This window comes from Octopus sinensis, linkage group LG21 (genome assembly GCF_006345805.1).
Source record: "Octopus sinensis linkage group LG21, ASM634580v1, whole genome shotgun sequence".
Lineage (NCBI taxonomy): Eukaryota > Metazoa > Mollusca > Cephalopoda > Octopoda > Octopodidae > Octopus > Octopus sinensis.
The window spans coordinates 19,312,874-19,325,050 of record NC_043017.1 but is presented as its reverse complement, the minus strand read 5'-3'; the positions used below and the strand labels follow the sequence as shown (position 1 = coordinate 19,325,050).

The 12,177-nt window shown below is 36.1% G+C and overlaps 1 protein-coding gene across 1 annotated transcript in view; it reads right to left on the bottom strand.

Annotated features, from left to right (window-relative positions):
• Positions 1–12,177, bottom strand: part of LOC115222804 (octopamine receptor beta-2R-like) — a 61,051-nt gene that overhangs the window by 45,033 nt on the left and 3,841 nt on the right. Inside the window, exon 2 of the mRNA XM_036511978.1 lies at positions 5,267–5,603. Within this exon, the coding sequence (XP_036367871.1) occupies positions 5,267–5,603 (337 nt within the window). The remainder of the gene's footprint in view (positions 1–5,266; positions 5,604–12,177) is intronic.

Sequence of the window (12,177 nt, the reverse complement as noted above, 5' to 3'; positions counted from 1 at the left end):
CACCTTTCACTGCCTGATAATTGAATAGTTATTGATCTACATTGATTTCATATTACACAATACTCCACAAAGACCAAAACCAAAAAAAAAATTAAAAAATAAATAAAATCCCATGCCCCCCCCCCAAGAAAAAATGAAAAGAAAACAATAAAAGCATTTCAAAACAACAAACAAAAACAAAAGGAAAAGACATAAAGAAAACAATAATATTGACTCAAAGATAATGGATTATTATTTTCACCCTTTTTTAACTCTAATCTGCCAAATCTCCTGCTAAGGAATACCCTGAGATAAACATGGAAGAATCCACACCTGGTTTTGATATTTGATATCCATAGCCTTTGATATTTAAACCACTTTGATATTGAAAGAAAGAAAGAAAGAAAGAGGAGGAGGAGGGAGAGAGGGAGGGAGGACTGGATTATGGAAATGACACAAGACAGAATTCAAAGAAGTATTTTCAATATTTACTCTATAAAAAAAAAAAGAAAATGTTTATTTTGTCATTTATTCCAGTCATTTATTCTAGTTTGAATTAATTAATGAGATGCATAAAGCATTTTATTAGATGCATGTCGATTTAAAATATTCTTTGAACATACACACATGCGCACACACATACACAGATATGCACGCGTGTATATGTGTGTGTCTGGTAGTAAAAACAGCATAGATGGAACTCAAAGCATCAACTTGTATAGACAGACAGAGATATATAGGATAGATAGATAGATAGATAGATAGATAGATAGATAGATAGATAGATAGATAGATAGATAGATAGATATAAGAGCATCCAGCTGTAGAGACCATGCCAAAACAGACATGGAGCCCAGGCAGCTCCCCAGCTCCTCTCAAACTGTCCAACCCATGCCAGCATGGTAAACAGATATTAAATGATGATGATGATATATGTGTGTGTGTGTGTGTGAAAATATATATATATTTTTATATATATATATATATATATATATATATATATATATATATATATTATATTTTGTGAAATTTGATTTAGTATTTCTAAATTGAATTTTTCCCTGTAAGTTTGGAATAATATCCCTAATATTATATATATATATATATATAATATATATATATATATATATATACACATACACACACATTGTTTTTGTATCTGGTTTAGAAGATTCTTATTATGGCTTATTGCTTTGTTGTTTCACAAATCAATATATTTTTTTTTATATATGTTTCTATATTTCTTTCCTAAACATCTGCTAAAGTTTGGCTTTTAGTTACAAGATTTTTCAAATCTTTTTGATTTTTTACAGGCTTCCATACAGTTTCCAGTTATCAAATTCAATTCCTTAGACATTAGTTGATCTGTGGCTATCATATAAGACACCTACTCAAGGTGCCACATAATAGGATTGAAACTGAAGCTACATGGTTGCAAAGCAAACTGCTTAACCACACAGCTATACTTGTTCCATCATCACCATTGATTTGACAGATGTTTTTCCATGCTTGCATGTGTTGGACAGGATTTCTTGAGGAAGATTTTCTGCAGCTAGGTGCTCTTCCTGTCACTGACACTCACTTCTCTCTCCCAACAACAGAATGTTTCCCGATGGCCAGAGATGTTTTCGATGGAAGATGGAAAACGAGTGACACTGATTGCATGATGCTGCCATTTGTAACTATCATATAATGTCAGGATTACGAGACACAAATATCCACACACCCTATTTATACACACACACCAGTCATATGTAAACAATATACTCAGTATAGAAACATGTTGTGGTGCTCAAAACTCTGAATCCTTCAAACAGGACTAGAACCTCGGAGTAAAGAGTGGCTGTAAGAAAAATCCAAGATGGGCTGATATACAAGTAGTGATGCATATATATATATATATGTGGCACACAAGAAAACCATCCGAACGTGGCCGTAGCCAGTACCGCATCGACTGGCCTCCATGCTGTGGACACGTAACAAACACCATCCGATCGTGGCCGTTCGCCAGCCTCATCTGGCACCTATGTCGGTGGCACATAAAAACACCATCCGAAGACCCGGCAAGACTAGTCAGGCCATAACCCGTGGCCCTTACCTGGGACGTAGTCAGTCCACCTGTGCTTACCTTCCTTCTTGTGACACTTGTGAAGACCTGTTGAGGCAAGTGAAAATCAAAACAAATCAAAATAGATGAACATCAATGGAATTTGTATCTTTGTGGTACCAGTGCCGGTGGCACGTGGCACACAAGAAAACCATCCGAACGTGGCCGTAGCCAGTACCGCATCGACTGGCCTCCGTGCTGTGGGCACATAACAAACACCATCCGATCGTGGCTGTTTGCCAGCCTCATCTGGCACCTGTGTCGGTGGCACATAAAAACACCATCCGAGCATGGCCGTCTGCCAGCCTCGTCTGGCACCTGTGTCGGTGGCACATAAAAAACACCATCCGAGCGTGGCCGTTTGCCAGCCTCGTCTGGCACCTGTGTCGGTGGAACATAAAATCACCCACTACACTCTCGGAGTGGTTGGCGTTAGGAAGGGCATCCAGCTGTAGAAACACTGCCAGATCTGACTGGACTGGTGCAGCTTTCGGGCTCCCCAGACCCCAGTTGAACCGTCCAACCCATGCTAGCATGGAAAGCGGACGTTAAATGATGATGATGATGATGATGATGATATATATATGTGTGTGTGTATGTATGTATGTGTTTAGCAAATCTACTCTCAAAGATATATATATATATGTATGTATGTATCTGTTTAGCAAATCTACTCTCAAAGATTTGGTCGGCCTGGGACTGAACCCGAAACTACAGAGTTACAAAGCAAACTTCTTAGCCTCCTAGCCATATCCTTCACCTTACAGTGACAGATGAAATACTTTATCTGACAAGAAATGATCCAACAACAATAACAACAACAACCAGACCACTTTAAAACGGAACATAGATCTATTCTGCGAAATCTAAATCCACACTTCTGGCCGCCCAATGACTTCCAAGATAAGATGCCACAGCTTTCGAAGCGTCTTGTCAAGTAACCCAATCTGTTGCATTAGCGGTAACATTAAATGAAGTGTTTGGATAAATCACATCACGCTCGCCGTATTAATTACCGGTTTAATTGGTTATCAGTAACGAAGAATTCATTTTCCTGGTCAAGACAATATTTAGCTTGTGTTGTTACGCGAACATAATCTGTTAAACTAATGTTTGGTTTTGTTGTTGCATGCTATCATTATCATCATCATCATTATTATCATTATTATCATTATTATTATTATTATTATTATGTAATGTGATGTTACAACATACACTTATTGATCTCTTGAAAATATGGACCTTCTTCGTTTGTTCTTGATTAATTGATTGTCTCTTTCTCTCTCCACTTGCAAAGAGTTTGCCAATATTTACAAATAGAAGCAGTTCAGACATGGCTGTCTGGTTAAGAAGTTAGCTTCTGAACAATGTGGTTTCAGGTTCAGTCCAACTGGATGTTGTATCGGCCAACAAGTATTTTATATCTTAGCCCCTAGGCAGGCTGAAGCCTTGCGAGTGGGTTGGATAGAGGGAGACTGAAGGGCCATTTTATACAAATATGAATTTGTGTGTGTGTGTGAGAGAGAGAGAGAAAGAGAGAGAAAGGGGTATGTATCTGTGTATGTATATAGATATATGAATTTGTCTATGTGTGTGTATGTATATATATGTGTATATTATATATAATAATATATATATAATATATATATATATATTATATATATATATATAATATATATATATATAATATATCATTGTATATATCTATTTTTTTTCCAAATTTGTGTAATGTGTATAGAATAATATATCAGTTGAATATCAGTTAAAACATGGTCTGGTTTTCATGTTTTTTTTATTGCATTTAAAAGAATTTTTTACAATGTTGAAATCTGTTAAGCATTAAAAAAATATTTTGCAATGTTCATAAAGTTAAATTAGCAGAGCTTGTTACATGTGTATATGTATATGTATGTGTGCAAGTATATATATATATATATATATATATATATAGATATATATATATTATATAATATATATATGTATATACATTTTACTTGCTTCAGTCATAAGACAGTGGACATACGGGGCACCACCTTGAATGAATTACTTATTTTTTTAAAGCCCGGTACTTATTCTGTCAGTCTTTTATGCCAAACCACTAAGTTACAAGGATGTAAATACACCAGCATCGGTTGTCAAGAGGTGGGAGGACATACAGACACAAAGACACACAGGTATGTATATATATATATACATATATATAATCAAAATAAGCAACAGGATATCAAGAAGTGATGCAGTATGAACGTTTCAAGCGGTTTCATTAATTGAACAAAGCAATCGTTGCATCAATTTAAATGCAGTGCCATCTTCAGCTGATCAAATAAATAAACAGAATTTTAACCAGTTGGACACATTAATATAATTTTTCTCAAATACTTTAACAGAGCAAGAAGATGGAAGAAATTCATTTTGCTACTATTGTAGCTAAGAATAGACTACACTTCCAAGAATCGCATGAATCCCATTGGGATCATAGCTTGTAAAGGATTGTAAATCATTTCTAATTCATTTATCTCTTTATCATCTACTAAATCTAAGACCAGAAGGCTGTGTCTGTTTTGAATATTTATCTTATGAGTGGTGTGTATTAAGTCTATAAAATTATACATAGGGTATATAAAGTGTTAACTGCATATTACCTCAATACATCTGACTAATATAGGCAGAATGAGATACCTTTATCTACAGGCTGAAACAGCTGTAAGATCCATTTCATGTGTATTATTCTTATGGTATTATTATCTTACATATTGATGTATATTGTTTTGTTTTGTTGGACTTGGATGTTCCTATTTATGTAGTTAATAAATAATATGAATTGGTAATATCTGTAAGTCGATAATTGAAATGAATCTGTTCCTCCATTTCTTATTTGTATTATATATATATAATATATATATATATATATATATATGAAGTGCATTAATAATCATCATATTCCAATTTCTTTCACTTTTCAATAAGAAGCAGATGAATGACTATCTTTTCATGCAGACACAACACAGGCTATGCTTTCAGGCTTTTTGAATAAAGATTTCAGAAACAACCCAATAGGTGTACCATTGATTCCGTGAAATGCTCACGGGTCCCCACTAGTAATAATAACAACATCAACAACAATTATAAATGGTAATAAATAGCAACAACAACAACAACAACAACTGGAATGATACTTACCAAGAGGTTCGCTGATAGCAGATATCTCGATGTGTGACAAATTATATATGGGGTAGACAAAACCCTGTAGAAGGTCAGAGAAGCCCAAACTGAGGAGAAACCAGTTACAACAATATTGTAATTGACGGTGTCTTATTATTGTACTAATTACCAGTGAATTGCCAGTTAAATTAACGACGGCCACCAAACAGAACATTCCATAATAATAAATGTAGAATTCCCAGCTTTCGTTTTGTAGATCTGATTCCTCATTTTCACCAGACGTTTCATTTGGTGCCAGCAGAGAAACCATTGTGGATAACGGTTGTGTCCAGTTGGATAGAGTCGTCATTTTCATCTGTATAAACAAATATATATACATAAATACATACTCACACACATACATATCATCATCATCATTTAGCGTCCGTTTTCCATATATATATACAGGGAAAGTTTACGAAAATAAACAAAAGACGAAGGCAGGTGGAGTACAAACAAACAAGTGTATTAGTATGGCGCTCAGGAATAGAAATAGAAAAAGTCTTTACGTTCGAGTCTATGCTCTTCGACAGAAAGAACACAGACGAAAACAAAGAGAGAAACAAGGAGAGAGAAACAAGGAGAGAAAAAATGCGTGTGTGTAGGAGCTAACGATCTATCATGACATCCTATATATATATATATATATATATATATATATATATATATATATATATATATATAACATATCAGCTCTTGTATTCTTTTATTCAGTCATTTCACTGAGGCCATGCTGGAGCACCACCTTTTAATCAAAGAAATCTACCTCTGGACCTATTCTTTCTAAGTCTAATACATATTTTATCAGTCTTTTTTGTCAAACCACTAAGTTACAGGGATGTAAATACACCAACATTGTTAAGTGATGGTGAGGGGACAAATATAGACACAAACACACACACATCTATATATATATATACGATGGGCTTATTTCAGTTTGCGTCTACCAAATCCACTCACAAGGCTTTGGTCAGCCTGAGGCTATAGAAGACACTTGCCCAAGGAGTCACACAGTGGAACTGAACCCAGAACCATATAATTGGGAAGCCACACCTGCACCTAATGTATACACATTAGGACAGGCAAACTTTACAGCAGTATTTGTCCAATGGATGTGTTGTGGTTACAAATAGAGATGCATTTACATTGAGTGTGATACATAAATGGCAATTTTAAACTAATACTGATTCTGTTGCATATAATGGGTGTATAGTTTTTAATGGTGGAACGCAAAGTAGATAAAGCTATAGATAATAGCATCTAAACATTGGCCTTTAAAACAAAACAAAAACTAACATTTTCCATTCAAGGGCTTTTTTAATCCAATATTTAAATGTTATTATTTATAACTTCATCTACTTCGTATCCCACTGTTAAAAATCAGTTATTTTATGTCTCTGGAAGTTTCTAAATTCTCATTTCATGAACAAACTATGTATTACCATTGTCATGAGCATCATCATCATCCTCATTTAACATCCATCTTCCACGCTGGGATGTGTCGGATGGTTTTACAGGTGCAGGTAAAGCTGCGGACTGCACCAAGCTCCACGGTCTGCTTTGGTATGGTTTTTACAGCTGGATGCCCTTACTAATGCTAAACACTTTGCAGAGTGAATTGGGTGCATTTTATGAAGCACTCGACACTTAGCCAAACTGCCATGCAGCAGGATTGAACCTGAAGTTATTTTGTTGCAAAGCAAGCTTCTTAACCACAGTGCTATACCTCTGAGTGTGTGCATGTGAGTGCTTCTTCTCTCTTTCTCTGTGGACATTTGATATACATATATATATATATATATACACATATATATACACATATATACACATATATATACACATATATATACACATACATATATACACATATACACACATACACATATATACATATATATATACATACATATATACACATATATACATATATACACATATACATATATACACATATACATATATAATATATATATATATATATATATATACATGTACATATACATACACACACACATCGTCTCTCTCTCTCTCCCTGTCAGTCACTAAATCTTAAAAGAAACTTTAATATCCATTAATTCATAATTTTCACTTTTAATTAACCCCAATACAACCAACATAAATTCAAATGTAATTCTTTTTTTTTTTTCTTGTCTGCATCGCATTCAATTCATTAGATTAAGAACAGATAAATTAGATTAACATTTCAACGTAATTAATCCTATGATAGAAATTTAATATATTATTTAAAATTTCTCACTAACTTTTAACTTAACAAAATTCACATAAATTATTTTAAAAATCTTAATTAAAATTTAAATCTCACATTTGTATTATTTCAGAAGTCTTTTTTTCTTAAATTTATTAGCATTATTTATTATTATTGTTGTTGTTGTTGTTGTTAGCATGCTAGGCAAAATGCTTAGAGGTATTTTGCCCATCGCTATATTCTGAGTTCAAATTCCGCCCAAGTTGACTTTGCCTTTCATCCTTTTAGGGTCGATAAATTAAGTACCAGTGAAACACTGGGGTTGATGTAATCAACTAGCCCCTCCCCCAAAATTTCAGGCTTTGTGTCTATTGCAGAAAGGATTATTATTATTATTAATTATTATTAATTATCATTAATTAATATAATTATTAGTTTTAAAGCGGCAAACTTGCAGAATCGTTAGCATGCTGGATGAAATACTTAGCAATATTTTGCCCATTCTGCTGAGGTCAACTTTGCCTTTCATCCTTTCGGGGTCGATAAAATAAGTACCAGTTAAACACTGGGGTCAATGTAATCGATTCATCTTTTCCTCCCAAATTGCTACATTTGTGGACAAATTTGAAACCATTATTATTACTATTAAGATGGCACTAGTTCAAATTCCACCAAGGTTGACTTCGCCTTTCATACCTTTCGGGGTCAATAAATTAAGTACAAGTTGAATACTGGGGTTGATGTAATCAACTTACCCCCAACTCCCAAAATTGCTGGCCTTGTGCCTATATTAGAAAGGATTGTTATTTTATCATTATGTAATCATTAATGTTATTGCTATAATTTTTATATCATTAAATATCGCTATTATATATTACTTTCACAAGGCGGCAATCAGGCAGAATCGTTAGTACACTGGACAAAATGCTTAGTGGTATTTCGCCTGTCACTACATTCTGAGTTCAAATTCTGCCAAGGTCAACTTCACCTTCCATCCTTTTATGGTCAATACATTAAGTACCAGTTGCATACTGGGGTTGATTTAATCGACTAGTCCCCTCCCCTCAAATTTCAGGCCTTGTGCCTGTAATAGAAACGATTACCGTAAATCCTTGAGTATAGTCCGCCCTTGAGTATAATATGCAGGGGATTCTTAGGGGGGCTGTACTTCTGAAAAACCTAAACCTTGTGTGTAATACGCACCCCTTCTCTAACATGAGTCAAGGAGGTCTATATAACATCCTTGGTTTGTAAAAATGTATACAGTAACATACTTTATTATTATTGTATATATAACATAATGCAAATGCGTAGCTTTTTTGTGCATTTTGTTTGCAGAAAATAAAGAAATAACAGTAATAATAGCAATAACGTTTAATAAATATTGCTTACTGCAAGTTATGGATGATCCTTTTATGACTTCATTGCTTTCAGGCTTAGCTTAAGGTATTTTCGCACCCGAAATCACAAAATGCGTCTAAATAAACATTGCTGGACAGCAAATAGAGACTTGAACATTGCTTAGAAAATAATTTTCGTTTTTGACCTCGTGTGTAAAACGCACGAAGGATTTTGACCTTTAAATTTTGGGGGGAAAAATGCGGATTATACTCGAGGATTTACGGTATGTATTACTTTCATGAAATTCACTCTCATTATTAGTAATGCTTTATTTTTATCATTCCTATTTTCTATTATTTGGAGGAAATTTTTGTCGTGCTATTATTTCCTTATTTTATTTTATATTATCATTTATCTATTTATGTGTATATATAACTGGCAGAAGGTTCCAGTTGGTCCATCAGATCAACGGAACAGCCTGCTCATGGAATTAACATGGAAGCGGTTGAGCGTTCTGCAGACATGCATGCCCGTAATGTAGTTCTCAGGGAGATACAACATGACATGACAAGGCTGGCCCCTTTGGAATACAGGTACAACTCACTTTTTGCCAGCTGAGTGGACTGGTGCGATGTGAAATAAAGAGTCTTGCTCAAGGACACAAAGCATTGCTGAGTATTGAAATCACAACCTTGCAATTATGAGCCAAACACCCTAATCACTTGGTCACACATACATTCTATATGACTATGATTATATATGAGTAAAAAGATGTACGTAGGAGTGACTGTGTGGTAAATAGCTGGCTTACCAACCACATGGTTCCGGGTTCAGGCACACTGCATGGCACCTTGGGCAAGTGTCTCCTACTATGGCCTTGAGCTGACCAAAGCCTTGTGAGTGGATTTGGTAGATGGAAACTGAAAGAAGCCCATTGTATATATATATATATATATATATATATATATATATATATATATATATATATATGTATGTGTGTATATGTATGTGTGTATGTATACGTTTGTGTCTGTGTTTGTCCCCCCAACATCACTTGACAACCGATGCTGGTGTGTTTACATCCCCGTAACTTAGCAGTTCAGCAAAAGAGACCGATAGAATAAGTACTAGGCTTACAAAGAATAAGTCCTGGGGTCGATTTGCTCGACTAAAGGTGGTGCTCCAGCATGGCCACAGTCAAATGACTGAAACAAGTAAAAGAGTAAAGGAAAGTAAAAGAGAGAGAGAGAAAGAGTGTGTGTGTGTGTTAAAATGAGATGACAAAAGCCAAGGCTGTGTGGAGTTTATAGGACATTTATAAAGAGAAAGTTAGTCTTACAGTTGTTTCTGGGATATCCCTTCATCAGAGGGGATATGAGATGGTTAAATAGAGGGAAATATTAGAGTTCAATATAAGGAGTTATTCTGGAAAAGGAGAGAAATAACAAGTATGAAGAGAAATAAAAGAATAAAAATAGAAATAAAAAAATATCTAGGATGTTATATTTGCAGTTCCATTATCCAAGGAAAGTGATGTGTAAAAGTGGTAGAAATGCTTCTTGTCCATGGTATATATATATATATAAAACGATGATGATGATGATGATATATATACATATATATATATATATATATATTATACTTGACCGTGGTCGTTGCCAGCCTCGCCTGGCCCCCATGCCGGTGGCACATAAAAACCACCATCCGATCGTGGCCTTTGCCAGCCCCCGTGCTGGTGACACGTAAAAAGTACCACCTGACCGTGGCCGTTGCCAGCCCCGCCTGGCCCCCGTGCCAGTGGCACGTAAAAGGCACCATCCATCCGTGGCCGTTTGCCAGCCCCGTCTGGCACCTGTGCCGGTGGCACGTAAAAAGCACCCACTACACTCACGGAGTGGTTGGCGTTAGGAAGGGCATCCAGCCATAGAAACATTGCCAGATCAGACTGGAGCCTGGTGCAGCCTTCTGGCTTCCCAGACCCCAGTTGAACCGTCCAACCCATGCTAGCATGGAAAGCGGACGCTAAATGATGATGATGATGTGTCCTTATGTATGTATACACTTACATCTACTTGTATATGTGTATGTATATACATATGTCTATGGGTGGGTGTCTATGTCAATATGTGTGTATAATATGCAAGTGCATGGGTGTATGTACATGTGTGTGTGTGTGTGTTGTGTGGTAAGTAGCTTGGTTATCAACCACATGGACCCAGGTTCAGTTCCACTGCATGGCACCTTGGGTAATTGTCTTCTACTATAGCCTTGGGCCGACCAAAGCCTTGTGAGTGGATTTGGTAGCTAGAAACTCATTTATATATATATATATATAGTTCCAGTGGATAGCAAGTTCAAAAGGATCATTATCACTCAATGTCCATTTATTACACTGGCATAGACTGGATCGTTTAATAGGATCTGACAAGCTGCAGGATTGCATCAGGCACCAATGTATTCTTAGGCATGGTTTCTACAGCTGGAAGCCATTCCTACCACCAACTACTTCATGTGCCTACTGAGTGGTTTCTTCCTACCATCAGCCCAACCTAGTGTTGAGAAGCTAAAGTATGATAGAGGAAGAAGTGCAGATGTTTGGACACAGAAGAGATACATGGCTTTCCTGCCTTATATAACGATGTTTACTACTTGTAGTTGAGAGGACATTCACACGGAAGTGTATGTATGTGTGGGTGGGGTTGGGGTTGATGCCACAGCCATAGTTATCATTTGTTGTTGAGGTGTAGTTTGTGTTTGGAGTTTCAGTGTGAATACATGTTCACATGTGGTCCTAGGTCACATGCATACACACTTTGAACGTTAGAGCTGGCAGTCAGATGTGGATTGTCAGGAATATGGTGAACTGATTGGTTGGAACGCCTCAACTCCAACCCCACCCACACATACATACACTTCCGTGTGAACGTCCTCTCAACTACAAGTAGTAAACATCGTTATATAATGCAGGAAAGCCATGTATCTCTTCTGTGTCCAGACATCTGCACTTCTTCCTCTATCATACTTTAGCTTCAGAACACTTGTTTGGGCTGATGGTAGGAAGAAACCACTCAGTAGGCACATGAATTAGTTGGTGGTAAGAATGGCTGCCAGCTGTAGAAACTATGCCTAAGAATACATTGGTGCCGGATGCAATCCTGCAGCTAGATAGATAGATAGAAGGTGGGGGTGGGGAGTAACAAGGGGCAACCTGTAGATAGATCAAAAAGTAGCAAGATGATGTGTAGGGTGAAAGAATGGAGAGGAGAGAGGTATATAGTGACAGAGATGGACATATGGGTGTTGGTATCTGGTCTCTGGGACATAAGAGTGGCTAGAGTAAGTG